Source organism: Aulonocara sp. 'chitande type north' Nkhata Bay, linkage group LG20 (genome assembly GCF_057382095.1).
Source record: "Aulonocara sp. 'chitande type north' Nkhata Bay isolate Kocher_YH1m ecotype deep benthic linkage group LG20, A_spYH_male_GT1.1, whole genome shotgun sequence".
NCBI lineage: Eukaryota > Metazoa > Chordata > Actinopteri > Cichliformes > Cichlidae > Aulonocara > Aulonocara sp. 'chitande type north' Nkhata Bay.
Genome location: NC_141363.1, coordinates 9,350,806 through 9,374,245, shown reverse-complemented (window position 1 = coordinate 9,374,245; position 23,440 = coordinate 9,350,806). Strand labels below are relative to the sequence as shown.

Genomic DNA, 23,440 nt, shown 5'->3' with positions numbered 1-23,440 from the left:
TAGAGGGAAACAAGATATAAGCATCACAGACGCTCAAGCCACCTCAGCTGGTTCTTTTCACTGTGGAGGACTAGCGGCTCAACTCTGAGTCTTGACTGAATGGCCAACCTTCTCCCCCTTTGGCTAAGAAAGACCACAGCCACCCATTAGCGGAAACACATCTCTGCTTTTTGTATTCACGGTGGTGACCGACAGCTCGTGTCCGTAGATGAGGGTATTAGCATAGATCGACCGGCTTCACTTTCACATTCAGCTCTCTCTTCCCCACAACAGATCTGCATCACTGCAGACACCACACCAATCCATCTATCACTCTCACTGAGATCCTTCTACTGTGGGCAACAACTCCCCCTAACCTGGGGTGGGCACTACACTCTTTTCAGCCTGAGAACCACACCGAGGTGCTAATTCTCACTCTCGCACTCAGCTGCAAAGCGCTCCAACACAAGCTGGAGGTCACTCGGTTACATCGACAAATCTTCTGGTAGAGTCCAAAACCCAAAGGGAATGGGTTTGACTTATTACTGGCCAAAGAGGCCAGATACCACATACTCCTGAAGCACTCACCACATGAACCCCCGAGAGATGTGATTGATTGCCTTCCCTAGGTCTACAAAACACATGCAGGGTAGTTGGACGAACTCCCACACACCCTTAAATATCCTTAGGGGATGACTAGCTGGTCCAGTGTCCTGTGACCACAAAGAAAACTGCATTGTTTTCTCCTGAATCCAAGTCTGACTAACAGACAGATTCTCCTCTTCAGTACCCTGTTGAAGGTTTTTCCAAGGAGGCAGAAGAGTGTGAGCCCTCTCTAAATAGAGGGATCCCCTTCTTGAAAAGGGGATCCCTCTATTTAGATTCCCACCACAGTCTGCCAAACGAGAGGCAACAGCCCAGACCTCAATTCAGTGTTCCAGAAGCATGTCAATCAACAACATCCAGAACCTTAAGGAACTCCGGTGGAAAGTCATCCATCTGACAGGTATGGCCAAAAGAGGCTGTTTAACTATCTCAGTGCCCTCATCCCACTCATCCCCAAATTCAGCTTCCTCTGTAGAAGATATGTCAAGCATGGCAGGTTTTTAAGTAATGTTACCAAAACATAATGACTGGAGCATCTACATCATCTGCAAATCAGATTAGCATAACAACAAAGGTTTCGTGTTATTTGCAAAATGCAAAAAATGAACTCATGCAATCCATGAGCTCCTTTTTGTAAGTGATAGTACCAATAAAAATGTATTTCCCTAAAAAGAAATGGTATCAAATGCATATTTGCACAATTACTGCCTTCCAGTTTTCTTTTCCACTGTGCCTGACCCAGATTAACTGCTCCAGCGTGCCATATATTTATATGTTTCCCAGCGCCAGACTTAATCTGTTCCAGTGAGCACAGGCACCCAAAGGGCTGGTACACAACTTGAACACACAAACAAGGACAGTGACTCACACAAAGATGTATTAGTACGAGCACACAAAGACACACTGACTGAGTAACTGGACAGAGGGAGGAGACAGAGAAATATTGTGGGATGAGGGGACACTATGTGGCCAAAGGTATCTACACACATATTTCTATTTTGGTCTGTTGACTGGTTGATGATCGCTTCAGTCCTTATTATTTCAGATCGGGAAATTTGAAGACTCAGGTTAAAAAGAAATCATATTTAAGAGAAAGTGAGTGGAAGGCCCTTTCTTGTGTCAACGTGGCAAACCAGAGGGCCACAAAGAAATGCTTCCATGCTCGTAGGAAACAAATAGTTTATATCATCAAGAACGTTTAGGCTGAAATGAAAGATTATCACGGACTCAAGCAAGTATCAGTGTGGCCAACCTATTTAGTGTTCTTGTGGCTCAATGGGAGCAAACCCCTGCAACCAGGCTCTTTCCAGAAGACTGGAAGCTGTTTAACCAAGACATGAATGCACATGGTTTTGTCATGAGATCGTAACATAGGATTTAAGTAGTTTTTGAGTCAATGGCAGCTATGGAAGTACATTTGACATATAGCAAAGAAAAAAAAATGCAAGGATTAGATAGCAACAACTGGGAGAAAAGAAAAACAAGAAATCAATTATTATTATTTCTCCATGGGTGTTGGAAATTAGACAGAGCAGTAACAGAACAAGAAATAGGAGACTTCTACAGTTGATGGAGAGAAAAGAAAATATCTGGTAAAAAGAAAAGCAAAAATGGGAGCACGCACAGAGAAAAAAGGGACAAAAAAATGTCTGACAGCAGGAGTAAAATGACATATAGAACTCCCTCTGCAGCATTTAGTCATGTGGTGTGTGGCTGCAGAGCACTTAGAAACACATGCATGCACAAAAAGTCTCACACGTATATGCAATCTATAGGCTCATTTTATTATCTTTTATGGCACACATGCAACACTGCACATACCCTGAGCAACAGTAGCAACATCAATGCCTGCCCATTACCCCAAGTTGCTACATCTGGTGAGAAATATTTACTTAAAAAATTGGATCGGTACTTATTTGATTATGAAAGGTACGAGGAGCTGGGATGGAGGTGGGTTGCAAAGTGGCTTGTAGACATGCAATTTTGAGCAGAGCAGATCAATTCATAAAGCATTTCTATGTGACATTCTCTCACTGGATGTGTGAAAGCGGGTCAGGCGAGCCATCAGCTACTTACACTTCAACTGTAGCATGTAACTCGACTTTGTGGTCTACCTAAATTAACCCTATGATTTTATATTTGGTAATGTAAGTTTATGCATATAAATACATGGTTAAAGTTAGAGAGAGAAGTGTGGTTACAATATAAAAAAGCCATAAAAAGCAGATGCCATTATTTAACCAAAACTACAATATCCCTCTAATATAGTTTTAATATTTTTTTAACTAAATTGTTTCCATCAGTGGACTAACAAACAGAACTGTGACAGTAACTCTGGCTGGAATAGTGCAGTCGTATAAAGTTATTCAGTAATGTGATTAATATGTGATCTAAAAACAGATGTCTGAAATTTATACACAACACATACTTACTGTTTAAAACACTTTAAGTACTTTTTCACTTACAACTATTGGTATAATTGATTTATATTTAGGTAGTGAGGTTGTTGCACCTTCTGACTTTTGTGATGTTGTCATCAAAGTATATATAAAAAACTCCCAAAATATACCTTGGCCTTTTTTAGATTCTGACGTGCAGTCATTGTGCAATGTCATCAAAACAAAGGAAAAAGATCAAGTATTTAGGCAAACATCTCATTTTATTAGTCTCACTGTCTCACACTGAGCGTTGATCAAAGACAAACACTGATAACGGTTTAGCTAAATTTCGGAGCTTTAGCTCTCTTTGGTTCATTGAGCAACAAAATGAGCTGCCAACCGTATTTGGATCCTATTTGGAGTTTGATGTTTTGTTGCCATTTCATAAATCAGTGCAACAGTTTTAGAACTGGCAGCTTTCAAGGTGCAATCCAAAATAAACCAACTGGTTTTAAGCTTTTTGAGAAACAGACAACGCGCAGATAATCTCCACATGACAAAGGCTGTATTATGGACGCGACAATTTACAGATGTACACATTTTTGCTTTTTGTGTGTGTGTGATAATTATCGTTATTATCACAACAGTGACTGACATACCACAAAACACTTGAGGAACTTGAGAATCTGAAAAGAAACATTTTACAGGGAGGCTTTCCACGGATGAAAAGATCTTGATGGATCAGTTAGGTAAAGTAAAAAGTAACTCACTGTCTGGCGTGTCAGAGAGAGCGGTGTATTCTCTCTTCCAGTGCGTGCACAAGCTGGTAACATGAAGCATCCAGAGGATTTCAGTCCTTGTTGGCTGCAAGAGGAAGCAGGAGTATTTTAGGCATCTTACAAAGTACATTATATTGTATGTACAGGGATTTTTTTTAGTCTTTGCACATTTGTCACACTTACATGTTTTAGATCATGAAATAAATTGTAATATCAGACAATGTTAACATGAGTTAGAGAGGTCAAATGCACTGCAATTTCAGAAAACACCAGCAAAAAGTTTAAGCTTTGTGAGTGTTGAGTACTCACCAGTTTGCTCAGCTCTCCTCTCTGTTCCCCGCTCTCTCTCTCTCCTTTCTCTCTCTCTTTTAGTAAAAAAAAAGCAGGGGGAACGCAACAGGTTTTTCTGGTATGAGGCCTCATGGCTGTTTGAATAGTCCTGCAAACACACAAATATTCACTTTGAAAAGTCAGCATATCAAATTGCTAGTGCTACAAAAAGCAGTACATTAGCTTACAAATCATTCAGGGGGAGAAATTATGCACCGGTGTCTGCAGTACATTCATCCTTTAAAAAAATCCTTTTTGTGTAAAGGCCCAGTAAGCACAATTAAAGGTATTTACAAAACCTGCTCATCACTGTCTTATTTATTTATCATGGTTCTGCAAATTCAAAATGACTTGAATTTGCTTTTATGTCTCAAGTCAAGAAATCATTTTAAAACAAATACTATCTCTTCCAAATCAGTTGTCTCAAGTCTACAGCTCCGGTGGTCGTAGTGAGCGCAGCATATGTACATTCAGCTGATAACCTGCTGCGTACACAAACAGCCTGTGTGATGCAAAACTGTGGGTCATAGTAGCAATTAGCTGTCATTGTCACTGTTAAATTCTCACCCTGCTTTCACAGAGCAGCAAGAGGACCAAATATAAATTAGCACTAACACAATGACACTGAGACACAGACACACTGCTCACACACTGATTCATGAACACACTGGCTGTTCTGTGTAAAACCATTTTAAGCCGCCCACTCCCCACAGCCTGCAAGAGTCAACACATAACATGCTCCAGCTAGCTGTCAAAATCCCACCAGACTTTGAACTAGCAGCATCTCGCAGAGTTATTTTTATACCTAATGTCTGAGATGCACTCGTCCACTGAAGACAAGGAGAAATCTTTCCAGGTCTTTGTACATGAATCACTGACCAAAAATACAACTGCTGTCTGATTGTGTTGTACTATGACAATCAAGAAAAGCGTGCTATTTTTGTTATTCTTTTTTTCTGTCTGTGCTTTTTATAAAATAAACTGTGCAGCGACAGGACAATAAATGAAAGAGAAATTCTATTATTTACATATTTTATACATTATCTGCTGTATCTTATGGATGCGTGTCTTTGTAAAGAGCATGTAGGAATGAATAGGAGCAAAAAAAAGGGAAAAAATACCTTAATCTTAGCACCTCAGAAGAAAGAGGTGAACTTCTTGCCAAAACCAGAGATCGCTGGAGGAAAGTGGACAAAAATGGAGAGTTAGATGAATGTTGCAGATTTCTCTGTGGGTTATTGAGCAATAAAGTAAAATTGAGTTGTAAAAGTTTCTTTTTTCTAACAGTTATTTATACTTTATTATCCTTTTTATCGTAATCAGTTCAGTACTAGATTACAACCAATTTTATGTTTAATGCGCTCTCTCTGTTTTCTGCTGATTCATTGGCGTTACCTTCTCCCAGTTTGCCAGCCTGCTCCGCGGCTCCTCCAGGCAGGATCTTAGAAAACATGCCTTCTCCTTCCATGCCCGGTTGACCTGCTGCAGCACTGCCAATACCACCAGGTCTAGGAGCAGCTTTGGAGCCTGGACAGAAATACAGCGAGTGGAAGAAAGGGAGAGGATGATGGGATGTGGGAGAGGAAACATGGCCAGAGACGAAAATACGGAAGAAGACTGAGTAGAGGAGGAATCTATATTTGTCCAGATTTCATATTCGGTGGCACCTGTTAGCAAATATGAATTTTATGATGGGATCTGGTGTCCGGTGTTGTGTGTCTATTTACCGAGCTTTAAAAATTAGGGCAGTAGAAGAACTGCATCGCTCATCAGTTGCCCTGTTGAGTTTTTTCTGCCCTTTAAGTTTGCTGATTTATTTGATTTATTTGCTTGCCTGCAGCCGTTCTTTGGTCATTAGGTCCCCTCGGATAGACCTACATAGGCTTCCTGTTTGCTGATTTCCTTCCTTAAGAAAAATTAGCTTCATCCCATTTTCAGCTGGATCTTCTATCTACTCATTCGTTGAGATGTTTAAATAATTGATTTTCCAACAAAATGGCAATTTCACTAAAATATTAATTAGCCTTTGATGTTCTGTCCCAAAACAGCACCAATCCAGGTGCTATTTTTAATTCTTCTTCTTTCGGTTTCCCTTTTACGGGTCACCACAGCGGATTATCAGCCTATCCTCCATCTCACCCTATCCTTATCATACTGTTCTTTCACATCAACATGTCCTTCCTTCCTGCATCCATGAATCTTCTACGTGATCGTCCCGTATATCCACTATCCCTCCTCTGCACATGTCCAAACCATCTTGCTCAACCTGAGCTGTCCCTCTGATGTACTTGTCCCTCCTGATTAGTCCCAATGAAAATCTTAGCATATTCAGATCTGCCACTCCAACTCGGCCTCCTGTCTTTGTATCCAAGCTACTGTCTCCAAACCACAGATCATAGCAGGTCATAGTGGCTCCACCCACTTTCTATTGCTTTGGCTGGTTGACCCCAGGTATTTAAACTCTTTCACCTTCACTACCTCTACTCCTGGAATCTTCACATCACAACGCTATATTGTGTCTTGCTTCTTCTGGCTTCCAGTCTCCTCTACAGTGTGCGCCTCCACCTCTACACACTCTTCTTCCTGCTCCCTACTCTCACTACAAATCACAGTGTCATCAGCAAACATGACTCCAGTGTCAGCTCATCTGTTAAGCTGTCCATCACCACTTCATTATAATGTTTTGTAAGGTTATTTCTAAAAAAGAAAAATGTGAATTTTCTGAATTTAAAGTTGAGCAATTAGATTCACATGATTGGACTAAAAATTAATGATTAAAAATGAAGAATGTTTTTAAAAAATCTTTCATGTCCCTCGATTTATCCATGTATGAAACAAGTTAGATTAGCTGCTCTCCCTTTAAGGTCATCCTCTCTTCAGTATAAAGACAGAAGGAAAACAACTGTCTGTAACCAAGTTTTAAGGGCAGCGACCTCAAACTAATGATCGATTCAGTATTGATTCATTTTAATAGAAAGTTACTAAAAATGTTAGAAAGGGGTAAAAAAGCATAGATATTATTTTGCGAGATGAAGATTAACACAAATACTACTATACTATTACCTAACTAACACATTATGTCGTGACTTGGCATATTCATGAGGAATTACTGCCATGAAGTGAAAGCCCTCCTGTGTGTTTTTCCACTGTTGGATTAGCTGCAGATTAATCTCAGATTAGATGAAAGAGTGCGCAGTGGTTACATAATTCAGACATAGTGGGAAGCAGTTGGCAAGTTGTGGAATTTTGGGATTCTGTGTGTTTTGTGTGTGTGATGAGTGTACAGTACCTATGCCTGTGAGCGGGGGCTGGGCAGTCTTTGAGGCCAAGACAGGTGCTGCTTTTGCTCCAATAGCTGTTGCTGGAGGTGTGTCGATCTTGGGCTGGAGGCAGAAAGAGATGGAGAGAGGGGGAGAGAAAAGGGTAAAAGTTCATCCATTTAGAAATACTGACATCCCATGTTTACCTTCTTTTCACTGCAAAAAGGTTGGAAGTAGAAGACAGTCAGGGAAAAATGTCTGTCATGTATTCACATCGCTGGTGGCAGACAGGAATTGGAGGAATGTGGGATTTAGTTCTGTTTACTCGAATAAAACTTGAATGAAAGAGTGAGACAATACGAGATAAAAAGAGAAGAAGACAGCTGAAGTGATAGATAAGAGACGGAGAGACAGAAGCAAGACTGGAGAGAAAGCTGCTCCCTTATTGTGTTGTATTGTGACAGCTCACTGAATGATGACTGACTGAATGATGACTTTCAACACTGTCAAGTGTCAGTCTGAGGGTTTTCTCTTGAGGTGGGGTTGATTCACAAACCCAGAAGAAGAAAAAAGTGAAAAAACATATCTACAGAGTCAATGCACCCTGACATTGGTTGTTAAAGTCCCTGGAGCCCTCCTGGGGGAAAAGAACACTCTTTTGTACTAATTTGAACTGTCCCCTTTTTAAGGGGACAAATGGACTAAAACCAAACACACAGGAGCTTTTTCTTTAACTTCTCACCCTTACACACTGATCAGACATAACATTATGACCAATGACAGGTAAATACTAATAACTAATAACTATCGCTTCATCATGGGGCTTGTTAATATTAGGGTGCAGGTGAGCATTTTGTCTTCAAAGTTGACGCGTTAGAAGCAGGAAAAAACGGCAAGAGTAAGGATTTGAATGAATTTAACAAGAGAGAAAATGTGATGGCTAGACGACCAAGTCAAAGCATCTCCACAGCTGCAGCTCTTGTGGGGTTGTTCCGGTCTGCAGTGGTCAGTATCTATCAGAAGTGGTCACAGGAAGGGACAGTGGAGAACCAGTGACATGGTCAAGGGCAGCCAAGGCTGACAGATGAATGTGGGGAGCAAAGGCTGGCCCGTGTGGTCCGATCCAACAGATGAGCTTTCCAGCTCAAATTGCTGAAAAATCTAATGCTGGTTCTGATAGAAAGGCGTCAGAATACACAGTGCATCGCAGTTTGTTGTCTATGTTGCTGCACAATCACAGACCAGTCAACTGACCCCTGTTCACCACTGAAAGAACCATCAATGGACATGTGAGCTCACAACTGGCCCACAGAACAATGGAAGAAGTTTGTTGGCTCAGTCTGATGAATCATGTTTTCTTTGACATCACATGGATGACTGAGTGCGTGTTCGTCGCTTCACAAGGGAACACGTGGCACCAGGATGGACTTTGGGAAGAAGGCAAACTGGTGGAGTAAGTGTAAAGCTTTGTGCAATGTTCTGCTAGGAAACTCTGGGTCCTGCCATTCACCTGGATGTTATTCCCTGATGGCCGTGGCCTCTTTCAGCACGATATTGCACCGTGCCTCAAAGTAAAAATGGTTCAGGGATAGTTTGAAGACCACAACAACGAGTTTGCGGTGTTGACTTGACCTCCAAATTCCCCAAATCTAAATCCAATCAAGCATCTGTGGGATGTGCTAGACAAAACAAGTTCGATCCATGGAGGCCCCACCTCACAACTTACTGCACTTAAAGGATCTGTTGCTAACATCTTGGTGTCAGATACACACGCAACACACCTTCAGGAGTCCCTCGACAGGGTCAGGGCTGTTTAGGCAGCAAATGGGGAACCAACGCAACATTACAGAGGTGGTCATAATGTATGCCTGATCAGTGTGTTTGATACTTTTAAAACCCCTGGAAAGAATTACTACTAACTACCAAAGTAAAGTTTTATATAAAAATGCTTCATTTCATTTCTTTTCTTTTCATTTTTTTATCTTGAGTTCTGATGTTGCTGTCAATCAAATCCATATTTAATCCATTTATTCCCTTGGCACTCATCTATGTGACACAAAGTTGCCAGTACTGGAGCTGATAGGTTCAGTTGATTTATTTGAATCTGCTGTGTCATTGTGATCAGTTTGAAAGTTTCTGTGCTGTTGTGTCCCTCTCTCTCAAACCCCCACCCCGACACCCCACTGCTCTGCATTCAACATCTGAGAACTAAATGGACAATGGCCTCAGGAAAGATACACACCAGACCATTTCTGATATCCATCACAGTAACAGCTTGGATTATCTGAACACAGGAAATATGAACCAGTGTTTGGATCCCTGTCATTTTTATCTTTTATGATAGACTGGCTCCTCTGTTTTCTGTAAACTGTGTGTGTGCGATTTATTTAAAGCTTCTATTTAAAGCAATCCATAAATAAACCTGACTTCAAAGACAGTGAACTGTTATTTTTAATCCCAAAATATGCTGCATCATTTCCATTTCATTCTTTTTGCTGCTGCAGAACATAGGTGATGCATAATGGTGCACAATGCAGCATACAGAATTTCATTATTTACAGCCACTTAATCAATGCTTTTTAATTACATAATGGACCCAACATAAGAGTGCAAGTGAATGAGTTCACACGCTGAATAATTATCATACCGCAATTTTTTTTGTTTTGTTTATGGTTTCCTGTCAGAAGCATTTGCAAAACCCATCCCTGCATAATTTTACATCAGATTTTATGAACAATTTCACTTTTCATTTTTCCTGCTGACTTTATACTAATGTACCAAAATGAAAATCATGAACACCCTTCAGCTCTGAAAGCACATTATGAATGATTCTGGGGTAGTAATAACCGGCACGGTGATAGTGGCTTTGTGAGCTTGAAAGTCATTCATATATTTACTAAAGATTGAATGAAGAGAATCTCTGAACTATCTCAGGTTTTGGGTTAAATGTCAGAGTGAGATTTTTTTGCTTCAGCTAGAAAAATAGATTGACATGGATTTCTGATTATGGAGGAAATGCAGGGTGAGAATAGATTTTTGCAAAGAGACTTTATGAGTGAGAATTTCTTGAGCATCTAGCAGACAGTGAATCAGCTACGCTGAGTTATCAACTGCCTCTCTGTTAATCACAGTGTAAGATAAAACTTGCCAGCAGAGGCGAGGCAGAATTTCAATATACTATCTGAACTGGGAGGAGGACCAGCTCTTATCTCGGGGACTGTGGAGGGACAGTGGAGGATGGAGGAGTGCAAAGGAGACAAGTGGAGACAAGCTGAAAGTGAAAGGGCTGGAGGACTAAAACAAAATAAATTGTTACTGTGCAGTAGGATGGCATATGTAATGTGAATATTGAAAGATATTTTTGTAATGGTCATGAAATACTTCTTATGTTACTTCATAAAACCAAAAACATCCTTTTATGACATTTTCTTCAAAATGTCAAATACAAATGTGAATTGAACCATTTGAGTGCACCGAAAGATGCATATTTTTTATTTTTACCTCATACAGAATAGAAAACAAAACAAGCCTCAAATCCTTACTTAGAAGAGTCATCTTTTCTTTCTGGACTCACAATTGTGGATGTTGTGGTTCCTGTTGGACCTGTCTGCCTGGCTTGGCCCATGGGTCCACCTGCTGGTCCCATCTGCCCCGGTTTGGCCTGGCCCTGTCCCATTCCCATTCCCATTCCCATGCCCATGCCTTGTCCTTGGGCTTGGGGCTGCTGCTGGGAGCTGTTGGTTGTTGTGGCACCGGGCTGCCCTGGTCTGGTTGCTGAAGTCTGGGCTTGCTGCTGGAGTTGAGCCCTCTGTCCCGGAGCCCCATCTGTCTGGGAACCCGGGCCACCTTGCCGTCCTGATCCCGTAGGCCCACCAGCAGATCCCTGAGCCCTAGCAGAGCCACTGCCAGACCTTGAGGAGCCTGAGTGGAAAAAAAGGGTGTTTTTTATAAACAGTTTGTGGCTATTGCTTGAAAATGGACTCTTCTTGCCAATAAAAAAACAGGACATTAATTCAGCACTGATTTTTTCTGCAGCTACTGCCTGAAGGCCTGTAACTGTTGTCAAAACTGAAGGAATGATTGGCAGCTGAAAGGATTCAGTCAACACATCTTTGACCTTTGCGTCATCTGTTTCTTGTCTTGTGCACACATTTCCAAGTCGGTTATGCAAGTTAGATGATTTCCGCTACCATCTTCCACAGAGAAAGTTATGCTTTTATAAAACCAAAACTACAATGTACTGATAAAAGAAGCGGCTTACTCTGGCTTTCTCTTATAAAGTACTTTCAGATTTTATTACAGTGTAATAGTAACTGACAGGAAACACAGGCATGAGATGATGACACACAACAATGTTGTGAGCATAGATGAACGCAGTGATTTAATGACTGCAGTGCTAAGAAAACAGCCATGGTGCTGCCTGCAGATAGCACATTTCTTGGAAAACATGTGCCTGATATTATATAGTTAATTAGAAAATGTTGATCCCTGAGGGAATATATGAGTGTAAAAAAAGCATCAAACACAATCTGAACAACAGGGGTTATTAAATACTTCTACCTAAGACTTAAATGATTTAAAAAAGAACACGGTATTAACTCCAGTGCCTGCTGTAGTTTCATTTTTTAAGACACATTTATAAAAGTGACACAATCATGTGTTCAGTATTAAGGTTAAGCTCATGGATCAGCATTATTAGATCAGACACTAAAAACAAGAAACGAGCTTCATTAGTTAGGGATATATAATAGTGCAGGTGCTATTATGAAAAAGTTTTGAGATTTATGGCGAAAAGCAATATAAGTGTTTTTTTTATTTTAAACTAAACTAACTGAAACATACTTCAGTCTAATCTATATCGCCCACATAAGCAGAATCCGAATGAGATCTAATGCTGTTGTTCTCAGGAAAAGGACTTTTAGTTGATGCATCTTTTACTGCTTCTTCATTGTCTTTCATTATAAAGACAATGACATTATAACGTAGTGTGTAATATAACATTCAATAATATATAATTGCTTTCAATTCTCAGATAAATGTGCAGTTAATTAGAAAATATAAATCAATTGAACAGTCAGTCCAATAATCACATAATCAATAACTTAGATAAACTCTTTCTAGTCTGTACAATATTTTGCAATATACTTAAGTCAACGGGTTTCGAATACACTGTAATTAACCTATACATTGAGGTATAAAGTACAAAGACTGCGCTCTAATCATGTTTGACAAGAGATTCAACATTCGTATGTACCTGGTGGCTGCCCCTGCATGTCCACTGGACCCTGGGACTTGCTACGTGAAGACCTGTGTGGGTCGCCCTGTCTGGAGGAACGCTGGCCATGATGATGCCCAGATGAGTCGCGGGAGTAGTCGGAAGAGTGGTACCCACCGGATCTTGAGTCAACACGTCTTCCTGTAGATGAAGATCTTCCTGAGGGATCATGGCGCATAGATGGGTCTTTGGGGTGCCCCTTAGAGGATCTTGAGGACCTAGGCTCATCTGAATGACGTGAGGAGGAAGAATGGCGGCTAGAACTGCCATGGTGTCTGTGGTCGCGAGATGATGAGTGTCGCCCTGTGTGGCCATACTCATCTTGGGGCCACAGGTCCTCCTCAGGAGGCTCATCATAATCATGGTAGGTGTGTTTGACACTGTGCCGGCTCCTCCCAGAGTGGCTGCTACCGTAGTGACGAGAACTGGAGCGTGGCTTCTCAAACCAGTCGGTTTCTTCTTGGCCCAGATGGTAGGCTTTGGAAACCGAGAGCAGATCACAGTCAATCTCCATGTCGTTCGGAGACAGCGGCATGCAGGCTGAAAGAAGGAAGAAGGCAGGAGGAAGACCAACCGCATGCAAAAGAAAAGAGTGGGTAGGGGTAGACACAGAAAGAAGGGCAGAAAAATAAAAATAAAAGTTTTACATCCATGCACTTAACACTTAAAACATGTAAACTTCACACAATACAAGACAATATTACCAGAATAAAACAAACACTGCAAAACTGTCTGCTTTGGCTGCTGTTTTTGTGTTCATTTCAAATTAAAAGCCAGTGACAGAGGAGGACAGATATCCTGCACTAAGACACTGTATAACTGCTCTGGCAAGACAAAGCAGGTATATAAAACAGTCAACCTCTATTTAATTGCTGATTTGAGACAATAACACCTCTTTGACGGAATAAATATCAAACCTATAGGGGGGGACTGTTTTGCAGTGTAGATCCAAACACATGTAAAAACATAAGTAAAGATAAAAACCTGTAAAGAAAAAACAATGCATTTGTGTCGTGCAAAGACCTTTCAAGTGAATCAGAGTGTAGCGAATGACGAAAACGACCACGCCGAAGAACCATGCGAGTTTGGAACAGACAGACGACTGGACGGACAGGCGGAAGGACGGACAGGCAGGCAGACAGACAGATAGCAGTCCACTGATACGAGAGCTCCGAGTGACTCTCAGGATGACGAAAACATTAGCATGCAACAGCTATATCTGTCTCTTTTTTACTTTCTTTTTCTTTGCTAAGTCTAGCCTTTGGGTGGGTGGGGGACGTTTAGATAAACGTTGGGAGCAGTAGAAGGTAGTGAGACTGTGTGGGATTTCATCTCCCACAATTACCTTCGCTGTCTGACACAGCGCAATGATAATCGTCTATAAAGTATGTATCATCCGATTTGTAGACGTGTGTCCGGGGAAGGTCCCTTATGTGGTCTTGAACATCTGGCAGCGAGTGACTGGAACCATAATGGCCATAATAGTATTTACATCTACCGCTGTGACTGTCATACGGGTCGGGACCTAAACTTGACGATCGCCCAGAACCCATGAACCTCCCCAAAGGACTCAGGGGACTCTCCTCTTCAGAGTATTGTCGGGTTGGATGGCGCCCCCTGTAGCCAGATCGATAGGAGCGGTCGTCCCTCTCATAGGATCGGCTGCGATACCCGGAGTAGTCCCTGGCTGAGATCTTGTCCATGCCGTAGCCAGTGGAGCGGGAACGGCCAGTGGAGGTGTAGTAAATTCGATCGTCCTCATCCACCGTCATACTATAGTATCGACTACCATGAGTGGTGCCACTGCCACTGTCGTAAGCACTCCTCTTAAAACCGTAATCCTCGATCAGCTGGCGTCCTCGAATGTGAGAGGAGGGGTAAGCCGCACCTGTCACTGAGGAATAGGAGGCCAGGTCTGCCTCCACATCCCGTGCCTCCTCAATCGGGGAAAACTTGGAGATTTTTTGCTCCATACTCCCCAGCTTCCTGTGCTTGCTGCGCTTGGATGACATGACAGCAGGAGCCAGAAGGGTTCTGGAGGACGGTGAAGGTTTCTGTACCCCAGAGCGGATGCTGCCATGTTTGTAGTCGAAGTCATAGAAATAGGGGGATCCCCCACCCATGCTAGCGCTGCTGCTGCCCCCTAGAGGTCCGTGCCTGTAGCTGCTCTTACCCCTGCCATGGTGGTCGTACAGCTCTTCCTGCATCGCTGCTTCCTCCTCGGGTGCCCTGCCATAAGAGGAGCTGCCAGTTCCCCCACGCGTCGTGCCAGTGGTGCTGCTGTGGCTGTGGATGTCGCCCGGGTAACGCCCACTGCCGCCATGATGCATCATGTCCCCTGTCATCGTGCCCAGCCCATCTTTTGCCGTCAGCTCGCTAACATCATCTATCATCATGTAGTTCCTCGGAATGTTTTGCTCTAAACCAGGAGCCCCATACATCCCATCTGCTGTGCTGTAGGTGGAAGGACTGTCTACAGAGTGCCCGTAGGCATTGGACACAGTGGAAGTATACTGTCCATATGAGCTGGCTGTGGTGGTGGTGTAGCCATAAGTATTAGCAGTAGTTGTGGTATACTGGCCATATGAACTTGTGGTAGTGGAAGTATATTGGCCATATGTACTGGGGGGCATTGTTGAGTACCCACCGTAGCTGCTGGACACCGGTGCTGACCCATAGGGCCCATACGAGCTTGCCATTGTTGTTGCTGCAGTGTACTGAGCATAGGATGGGGCTCCACTGGAATAGATAGCATCCTGAGCAGTAGTGGTAACCACAACAGTAGGGTTGCTAATAGTCTCATAGTTGGTGGGCATCTTGTGCTCTAGATCGGCCAATGAAGTCTGCCTCGGTCTTCCTGGATGAACTGTGAGGATATCAACTTGGGGCTGACCAGGGTATGGTGTGGTCTGGCTGGGGTAGGAGGACACAGCGCTGGGATAGGGTGAGCTGTGGGTGGGGTATGGTGGCTGACCGGGTGGTGCTGGCCCAAAACCTGTATGCCCTGGCTGAGGCTGAGGCTGAGGTGCAGCTGGTAACCCCATGTCTGTCTGGGGGTATGGGGGCTGAGTTTGGGGGTAGGTGTGAGAAGGATATGAGGTTTGAGGTTGATAGGTAGGTCCAGGAGGGGGAGCATGGGTTTGAAGGGGAGTGGGTTGTGGCAGTGCCTGTGACTGTGACACTGTTGGGTAGGGAGGCTGGTTGAATGTTGCAGACTGGTATGGTACACTTGGTTGCTGAGATGGAGCTGCTGGTTGGCTTTGGGGGTACTGACAAGAAAGGAAGGACGAGGTGGGTGGGTATTGGGCTGCGGTGTTGAGGTCACTGGTGAACTGGCTGAGAGGGGCGGTGCTTGGTCTGGTTGTTAGTAGCCCATTACTCTCATGTGACGCAGCTGCAGCTGCTAAACGTAAGTTATTCAACTCACTATCAGACATATAGTCCCTGGTGTCCCCCATACACCTCAGGTAGGCAATATCCCTTCTCTCCCTCTCCTTGACCAATGTCTCCTTCCTTTGGTGGATCCCCAGCTCAAGGTATCTCAGCTTAGCATCAATTTCTTTCTCTTCTTCCTCTAGTTCAGCTTGCTGCTTTCTCAGCTTGGTTGACTCTTGCTCCACGGCCTTGAGCTCATGGGTGAGGTCTTTGAGGAGGCTGGCTTTCGCAGCCAGGCCAGACCTGGAGCTGGGCTTGAGGCTGGGCACGGAGGGCAGGTAGACCTGTTGGAGGGCTGGTGTCATCATGGGCAGGTGAGCTGATGTAACAGTCTCGTCTGGAGGAGGGCTAGGCAGGGTTCGCTTGACCTTGCGGAGCAGTGAGCTCTGCTGTAGGGCTGCCAGCTGGAGAGAGAGAGACAGAAGAGAGAGAAAGAAAGAAAGAGAGACGGGGGAAGGAGTGGAAGAGGAGAAGAATATGGGGGGGGGGGATTGGTGATGTAAAACATCAGATGTGGGGAATGAGGAGATCAGTGTGATAACAGTGGTTAGGAAGATCAATGGAATAGGAATGGGGGATGGAGAAATGGGAGGTGCGTGTGTGTTGGGGGGGTAAGTGAGAATTTGAGATGAACATGGCGAGGTATGGATAATGGGGAAAATCAATAGCAAAGTTAGATGAAAAAACAGGTGAAGCAATTAAGCAGAGCAGATGAGTGAGATGTAAAAAGGGTTGAGGAAACAAATAAGGTAAAATAAAATAAAATAAAATAAGAAAAATAAATTAATGTACAGGGTTATAGGTAAAGGGAGAGAGTTGGCGGGAGAGATGACATGCACAAAATATGAGTAGAAGAGGAGGAAGGGAGGAAGAAAAACTCAAAAAGAGAAAAAAAGGGGTCAAAGAACAGAAGAAACAAGGAAAGGACGCAACGACAGGGCCATATAAGGGAGACAAAGGAAACACACATAGACAAAAGGACAAAGACAACAGGAAACAAGAGTGGAGTTTGTGTTAGCAGACATACAAAAACAGTGAAATGAGTGGCAACTGTGATAGAGTATTCCATTAATTTAATAGCTACTAATGCAATGAATTTCTCTTTCTTTTTTTGTTTTTACAGTTTTGAGTTGATATTTTCAGAATTTTGGGATTTATACCTTTATCTTAATATTTTCTTAATAATTTTTTAATTCTTATAAAATAATTAGTAATGATGAGACCAGTAAACAACCTAAGTTTAATTAAAGGTTGTGGAGACAGCATGTAGTTTTGTTATGCTAAAATCTATATTCTTACTTAGAATGCACCATGGAATAACAAAAAACCCCAACATAATAGGCATATGAAGTACAGTATAATGAAGCAAATGAATATACTGGAAGATATAGCTGGATTTAAAGGCTGGCTAAATGAACCACCATGGCTTTTACAATTTTCCACTGTAAAATCTACTAAAAATAGAGAACAAAAATTAGGATTATCATTGATTTTTGATTTAGCTGTAAATTTTGACTGCTTAATATTGAATTAATAAAATGCTGAATTTGTGTGGGCTTCCCTGTCAAAACCAGTCAATGATGTGACCATCAAAATAATCTGTGTTTATCTTTGTCTTTATACTGTGTGTAAATAATATATCATCCCATTTGTTCCTACCAAACATATATTGAAATTGTAAATAGATCATAGTGTGTTGTGTGTTATTTTTCATTTCAGTCTGTGTGTAGGCGGAAGCATAAAGAGAAATCCCCTCTGGGACCTATTATTTTCACAATCCTAACATGGAGGCAGTGAAAAATACACTATGAAACACTTTTCAAAGGGTCAGAAGAATACAATGATATATATATATATATATATATATATATATATATATATATATATATATATATATATATATATATATATATATAAATAGGTACAGTTGGGGTCAGAATGACATTTTAGAGGATGAATGTCATTTTGGATTTTCTCTTTCTACAAAAGATCTAGACAAAGACCCAAACTTAACCCTGAAAATGAAAGGAAATATCGCTATGAACTGAGAGAGTGCTTACTGCGAAAGAAAATATCCCTGCTTCAAAATCTTAGCCTTCAAACAAGACTGAAACTTCCAAATCCTTTCTGGAGAAAAGCTTTAGGGTCAGTCGAGACAAAGATTGAGCTGTTTGGCCGCAATCGCTACAGGTTTGTTTGGGCGAGTAAAATTCAGGAGTTCCGATCTAGGAAAACAGTGCCGACTGCAAAGCATGGTGGTGGTAGCATCATGTTTTGGGGCTGTTTTGCTGCCAGTTGTGCTGGTACATTGCATAAAGTGGATGGAATAATGAAGAAGGAGGACTACCTCCAAACTCTTCAACTTCACCAATGGTTCAATGGTTGATTAACATTAAGCTTCTGGTATGTCCTATGTCTGAAAATTTTTGGACTATGCTTCGAAACTGGGTCCATGCCAAGAAACCAACCAAATTAAATAAACTATTCTAATTCTGCAAGAGAAAAGTGGTCAGATATCCAGCCAGAATTATGTCAGAAGCTTGTTGAAGGTTAAAAAAAACATGCAGTCATGATGCAACCAACTGAGGAAGATTCAACCAAATATTACTGGGGGTGTATATATACTTTTCAATTTTCAGTCCAATTCTTGTTCTCTAAAATCGTGAAAGATGTATGATGTATAATCATTTTACTGAATTCAACAAAATCAATAAAAGCCCCAACTTATACATTTGCATAAATCCATGACTAGCATATGTAAACTTCTGACCTCAACCATACATCACAGCATTAAAAAAAAAAAAAAAACAATAACTCTCACCCAGGGAAAACCGGATGGGTAGTTGTTGTTACCCAAAACAAGTTAAGTAACATCTTTGCCACATTTCAACAGAGTTGAAAGTTGGTTGAAAATTGAGAGGTGAAGAGTTGTTCTTAGGGTATTAGGGTGTGTGTCTTTGGCTTTACTAGGGTAGATTTTACACTCATTGACACCAGCTGTCATTGTTAGGACAATTTGGCTGAAACAGAAGAGTTAAAATACTGTTTCAGTCTGAGCTGCTATTAATAACGTAACATAAACTTCAAATGAACATAATGTACACTAAAGCATTCTTAAGTAATTGCACTTAAGCACAAAACAGTCCTGAGATCTACTAGTCTACAGTCTGTGCACGAACATTCTAGTAGCATCTGTATCAAATGTGACTGTTCACATATGTTTTATTGGTCCTTTTTTTAATTCTATTTTTTTTCCAGACAACCATTATACTGTCATATTGTAGCACAGTGTCTTGTGGTGGCATTAATTAATTCCCTAAGCTATTGTTGTTAATTGATTTTCAGGTATGGTTGTTGAGACAATATAGGTAAGTATGTAATGTCCATTTAAAAGAGTTATTGCTCCTGCTATGCGAGCAAGGGAGTTTCTGTTACCATTGAAACAGTTTAAATACACAGAATGGGTCACAATTATGGCTTAATGTTTTTGTTTTTTACTCTTCAAACCCCAGTAAATAATAGGGGTGGCTGTAGCTCAGGAGGTAGAGCAGGTCAGGCATCGACTGGAGTGTGAATGTGTGTGAATGTTAGGCAGAAAGCACTTAGGGCATAGAACAAAAATGTGCTTGTATGAATGGGTCTGAATTGGTGAATGAGGCATGTTGTATAAAGTGCTTTCAGTGTTCAGGTAGAGTAGAGAAGCGCTATATAAAACCAGTCCATTTACCATAATATGTAAATTGTTGAAACAGCATAGACCTTTATAAATTTAGTCGGAGATAAACTGAAGTTTTGTAGTTTGATCAAATTTAGTTAGTTTGTGGGCAAGCTGCTAGGCTCTTTATCAGTTTTTAAAATCAAGGCCCAGAGTAACTCAAGAGACCTCAATAATAGAGCACATTTTGACTTTGCATGCCAGCTACTGCTGAGGTGTTACTGGTTTCAAACAGAAGATGAGGTCGTAAAACTACAAAACAATAACAAAATCTGAAAAATAATCTAACAAAGGGAATTACTCATCATAGCATCCACATGAAACATTCATAGCACTCAGAAAATGAAAACAAGGGCAACATCGAATGAAAGAAATGGTTTCAAAGTTACACAGAGGCCATTCAGTATTAATGCCCTTGCTAGGTTTTGACTCAAATAAACAATATAAAACTGAGCCTGTTGTTGAGAGCAACGTTATTAAATGTGCTAACTGGCCCGCTGCAGGAGTTTAAAATGTACCAATTTATTTATTAATTGTTAAAAATATTTTTCCACTGTTTTAGTCTATCATTTGATTTTACTGTTTTATATGCGGCTTATAAATCTCTTCACTCTGAATTAAAATATGAATGTAGCATGAAGGATGTAACATATGAAAAGTAATAAATAGTAAGACAAACTTTACATCTTTTGGATACTACTGTAACCTTTGCATACAGAATCACCATCTGTGCATTGCTTTATTTTCAGCTATAAAGTTAAAATAACAGGATTTAATGTTCATCCCACTTTCTTTTCAACTAAAACTTTGACAAAATTTTAGATAATTTTGTGTGAAAGTTAACCAGTGCTGTCATTTTTCCTATAAAATTTGTACTTTTTAACAATATCCAGTGATATTAGTGGTTATCTAGACTGTATCCATCTGAATAACATCATTAACTATAAATTTCAATGGCTTTTAGTGTATATCACCATGGTTTGAATGGCTTTACCTGGTTCTGAAGTGCTTGTTGTTGATACAGGGACAACCTGGCCTTCGTGTGCTCATCTGTGGTGGGGCTTAGAGACTTGGGATCTGACATTGACCTCTGAGTGCTCTTGATAGGTCGGGGCACAGAGGGGTGTCGCTGGGGAGATTCGGCTGTGTAGGACTTCTGCTGAGGTGTTACATGGGCCTTGTTCAGTCGCTCGCTTGACAGAGAAGTCTCTATGAGGCGGTGAGGGGACACCGGAGAGACCGGAGAGTAGAGGACTTGTGGAGATTTGGGGGCTGTTTGCTGCTGGCGAATGATGCTGGAGATCGATTCATTGTGGAGATGGTTGTGAGGCTGGTAATTAATGTCGAGTGGGTCAGGACGTCGGCGCTCAAATTTGGCAGCATTTGCGGCAATCTGCTGCTGGCGTTGCTGGGTGAGAAGGTCAGAACCTGACTGTTGTGTGCCAGTACCGGCAGAGGACGAATATGGACTGACTGTGGTTGGTACACTTAGCTGTGGAGCTACAACTCCCTGTGACTGGGCTTCTGGATCAGTCTGGCAAGCTAGAGATTGTCCTTTTTGAGTTCGCTCTGGTCCAGAGATATAGTGCACAATCTCTACTTTGTTAGGGTCTGGTACTGTCACATGGATTGCTGGGGAGACTCTTCCTAGGTGCTCCACTTCCGTCTGGCAAGACATTTCCCTGATTGTCTGAACGCCAATATTGGAGGAAACCATCTTAGTTTTGTCAGTTTTGGTATCAGTAGCTAAGGTGGCTGTAGTGGCAGTGCTGCTGCCAGCTGCACTGGACTCAGAGTGCCTTGAGAAACGCGAGCGCCTTCGGCGGACCGGATGCTCTGTCTCAGCCTTGTCCTCGTCATCATCTGTCTGGACAGAGCAGTCAACGCTGCGACCACGCCTCCTGGTGCGATGACGCATCATGTACCTGGCGATGGAGAAAATACACGAAAAACAAAAAATAAAGAACTATATTTAGGTTGCTGTCAAGTAATTTTGTAAATCTACTGGCAATATAGGGTATGAAAAAGTGATAACTACAATGCAATAAAGTGCTATGAATATAAATTGTTAACACAAACATTTATCCTCATCCTTTTTGAGTGTGAACTTTTTTATGTTAGTATGCTACTGTATATACTATTGTTCCAACCTTTCCTTCAAGTGATTGATTTATTCTACATGGTATTATTCATAAAATATTAATAAAACCTGTTTCTCCTTGGGTCTTAAATTTAATTACAGACACGTGAAGTAAATTGCAAGGCTATTAAAATAACCTTTGCCTATATACACACAGTTTCACCTCTTACACCCCTCCTCTTTCCCCGTCACTCCATACACTCACACACTGTTTACCTCTCCTCTCCATCTTCATCGTCAGTCTGCACACAGCTATCCACAATCCTGCGGGGGGAGCCGTAGAACACCACGCCATCTCCATCCAAGCTATCTCTAGTCAGTCTGCTCATGGAGCTGTGTTTTCTCATGTTGGTCCTGGCCTCCATTTGCTCCTCCTGGCTCCTCAGGCACATCTCTGACGAGGAGTTGGGCAGAGAACGGGAGCCCATATGAGAGTCTGCGTAGGGGTGCAGCGGCTGTCCATCCAGCTGTACAAAAAAACCATGGGGTTTTAATATTGCTATAAAGCAGTGATTCAAATCAGAACGACAAGGTTGTGTAGCTGCACTTCACAAACACATTTCTTCAAGATAAAAAGGTACACATATCTGTCTGAATGCAGAGTGTCACATGCATACACAGCTTAAGAGCCAGCTACCAATGTTTTTCATTAACCCCACCCCACCCCCACCTGCATGATCTGGGTGACAGCAGCGGTTTTCTGTCTCTTCTGCTCTTCAAGCTGCTGCTGGAGCTGCTGCTGTAAAGACTGGATCTGATCTAGCTGGGACTTCTGCTGAGCCAGCTGCTCCCGCTGTAGAACAAGTTGTTTCTCACGTTCATGCTGTTGCTGCTGCAGAACCTAAACAAAAAGTGTCGGTGGAGATGGGAAGAGAAAGAAGGACATATGGGCAAAAACACAGACAGAGCGAGATAACATAACAGAACAGAGCGTGGAGCATAAGAGGGTGGAGAGATGGAATGGGTTGATGAAGGAGAAATTATGAAATAAGCAAAGTGAAGAATAGTACCAGAACAAGATGAAGAAAAAATTTAAAAACAGAGAAAACAGCGAAAAAGAGCCAAAGTCATGATATCTGGTTTTATTCAGGATGATAAAATTTCTAAAATGTAGCCTAAATCACAAGATTCCCACATGTGAATGTGACATGAAGTCATTCTTGTGCTGATGGATTAGTTTTGACAATGGTTCCAAGTTAGTCAAACTTGTATATACTGCAAAAACCAAGAATGGAGGCGCAACATGAATGAAGTGCAGCATTTACTGGTAATTGCTCTTACCAGTCATACAATGCTCTGCAGAAAATATTTAAGGCATTTCTTTTACTGCTAAAATGACAGGCTGATGCAAATAAGCAGTTAGGGGTTTTTGCTTGCACTGTAAATTATGAGATGCATTTTAAACATTCCAGTTCTAGTTTATTCTCATTAAGGAAGACTTCCACACCTGTTTAACAGACTTAAGTTGAAAGATTTTCAACTGCTTGTTCTATTAAAAAAGAAGAAAATTGTCACATTAGCCCTCAGGTTTACTGTGAAAACA

At 41.7% G+C, this 23,440-nt stretch overlaps 1 protein-coding gene across 7 annotated transcripts in view; it reads right to left on the bottom strand.

Annotated features, from left to right (window-relative positions):
• Positions 1-23,440, bottom strand: part of bsna (bassoon presynaptic cytomatrix protein a) — a 127,092-nt gene that overhangs the window by 7,017 nt on the left and 96,635 nt on the right. For 2 of the 7 annotated variants that reach the window (XM_086277168.1, XM_086277166.1), the window contains 12 exons: positions 23,345-23,386; positions 22,568-22,729; positions 22,114-22,364; positions 20,752-21,682; positions 13,953-16,446; positions 12,587-13,084; positions 10,907-11,253; positions 7,362-7,455; positions 5,468-5,599; positions 5,194-5,249; positions 4,052-4,181; positions 3,734-3,827 (listed from right to left, as the gene is read on the bottom strand). In XM_086277168.1, the coding sequence (XP_086133294.1) occupies positions 5,209-5,249; positions 5,468-5,599; positions 7,362-7,455; positions 10,907-11,253; positions 12,587-13,084; positions 13,953-16,446; positions 20,752-21,682; positions 22,114-22,364; positions 22,568-22,729; positions 23,345-23,386 (4,992 nt within the window). In that variant the 3' untranslated portion in view covers positions 3,734-3,827; positions 4,052-4,181; positions 5,194-5,208. Of the gene's footprint in view, positions 1-3,733; positions 3,828-4,051; positions 4,182-5,193; positions 5,250-5,467; positions 5,600-7,361; positions 7,456-10,906; positions 11,254-12,586; positions 13,148-13,952; positions 16,447-20,751; positions 21,683-22,113; positions 22,365-22,567; positions 22,739-23,344; positions 23,387-23,440 lie in introns of all 7 variants that reach the window. The other 5 variants (XM_086277169.1, XM_086277170.1, XM_086277164.1 and 2 more) reach the window with 5 other exon arrangements.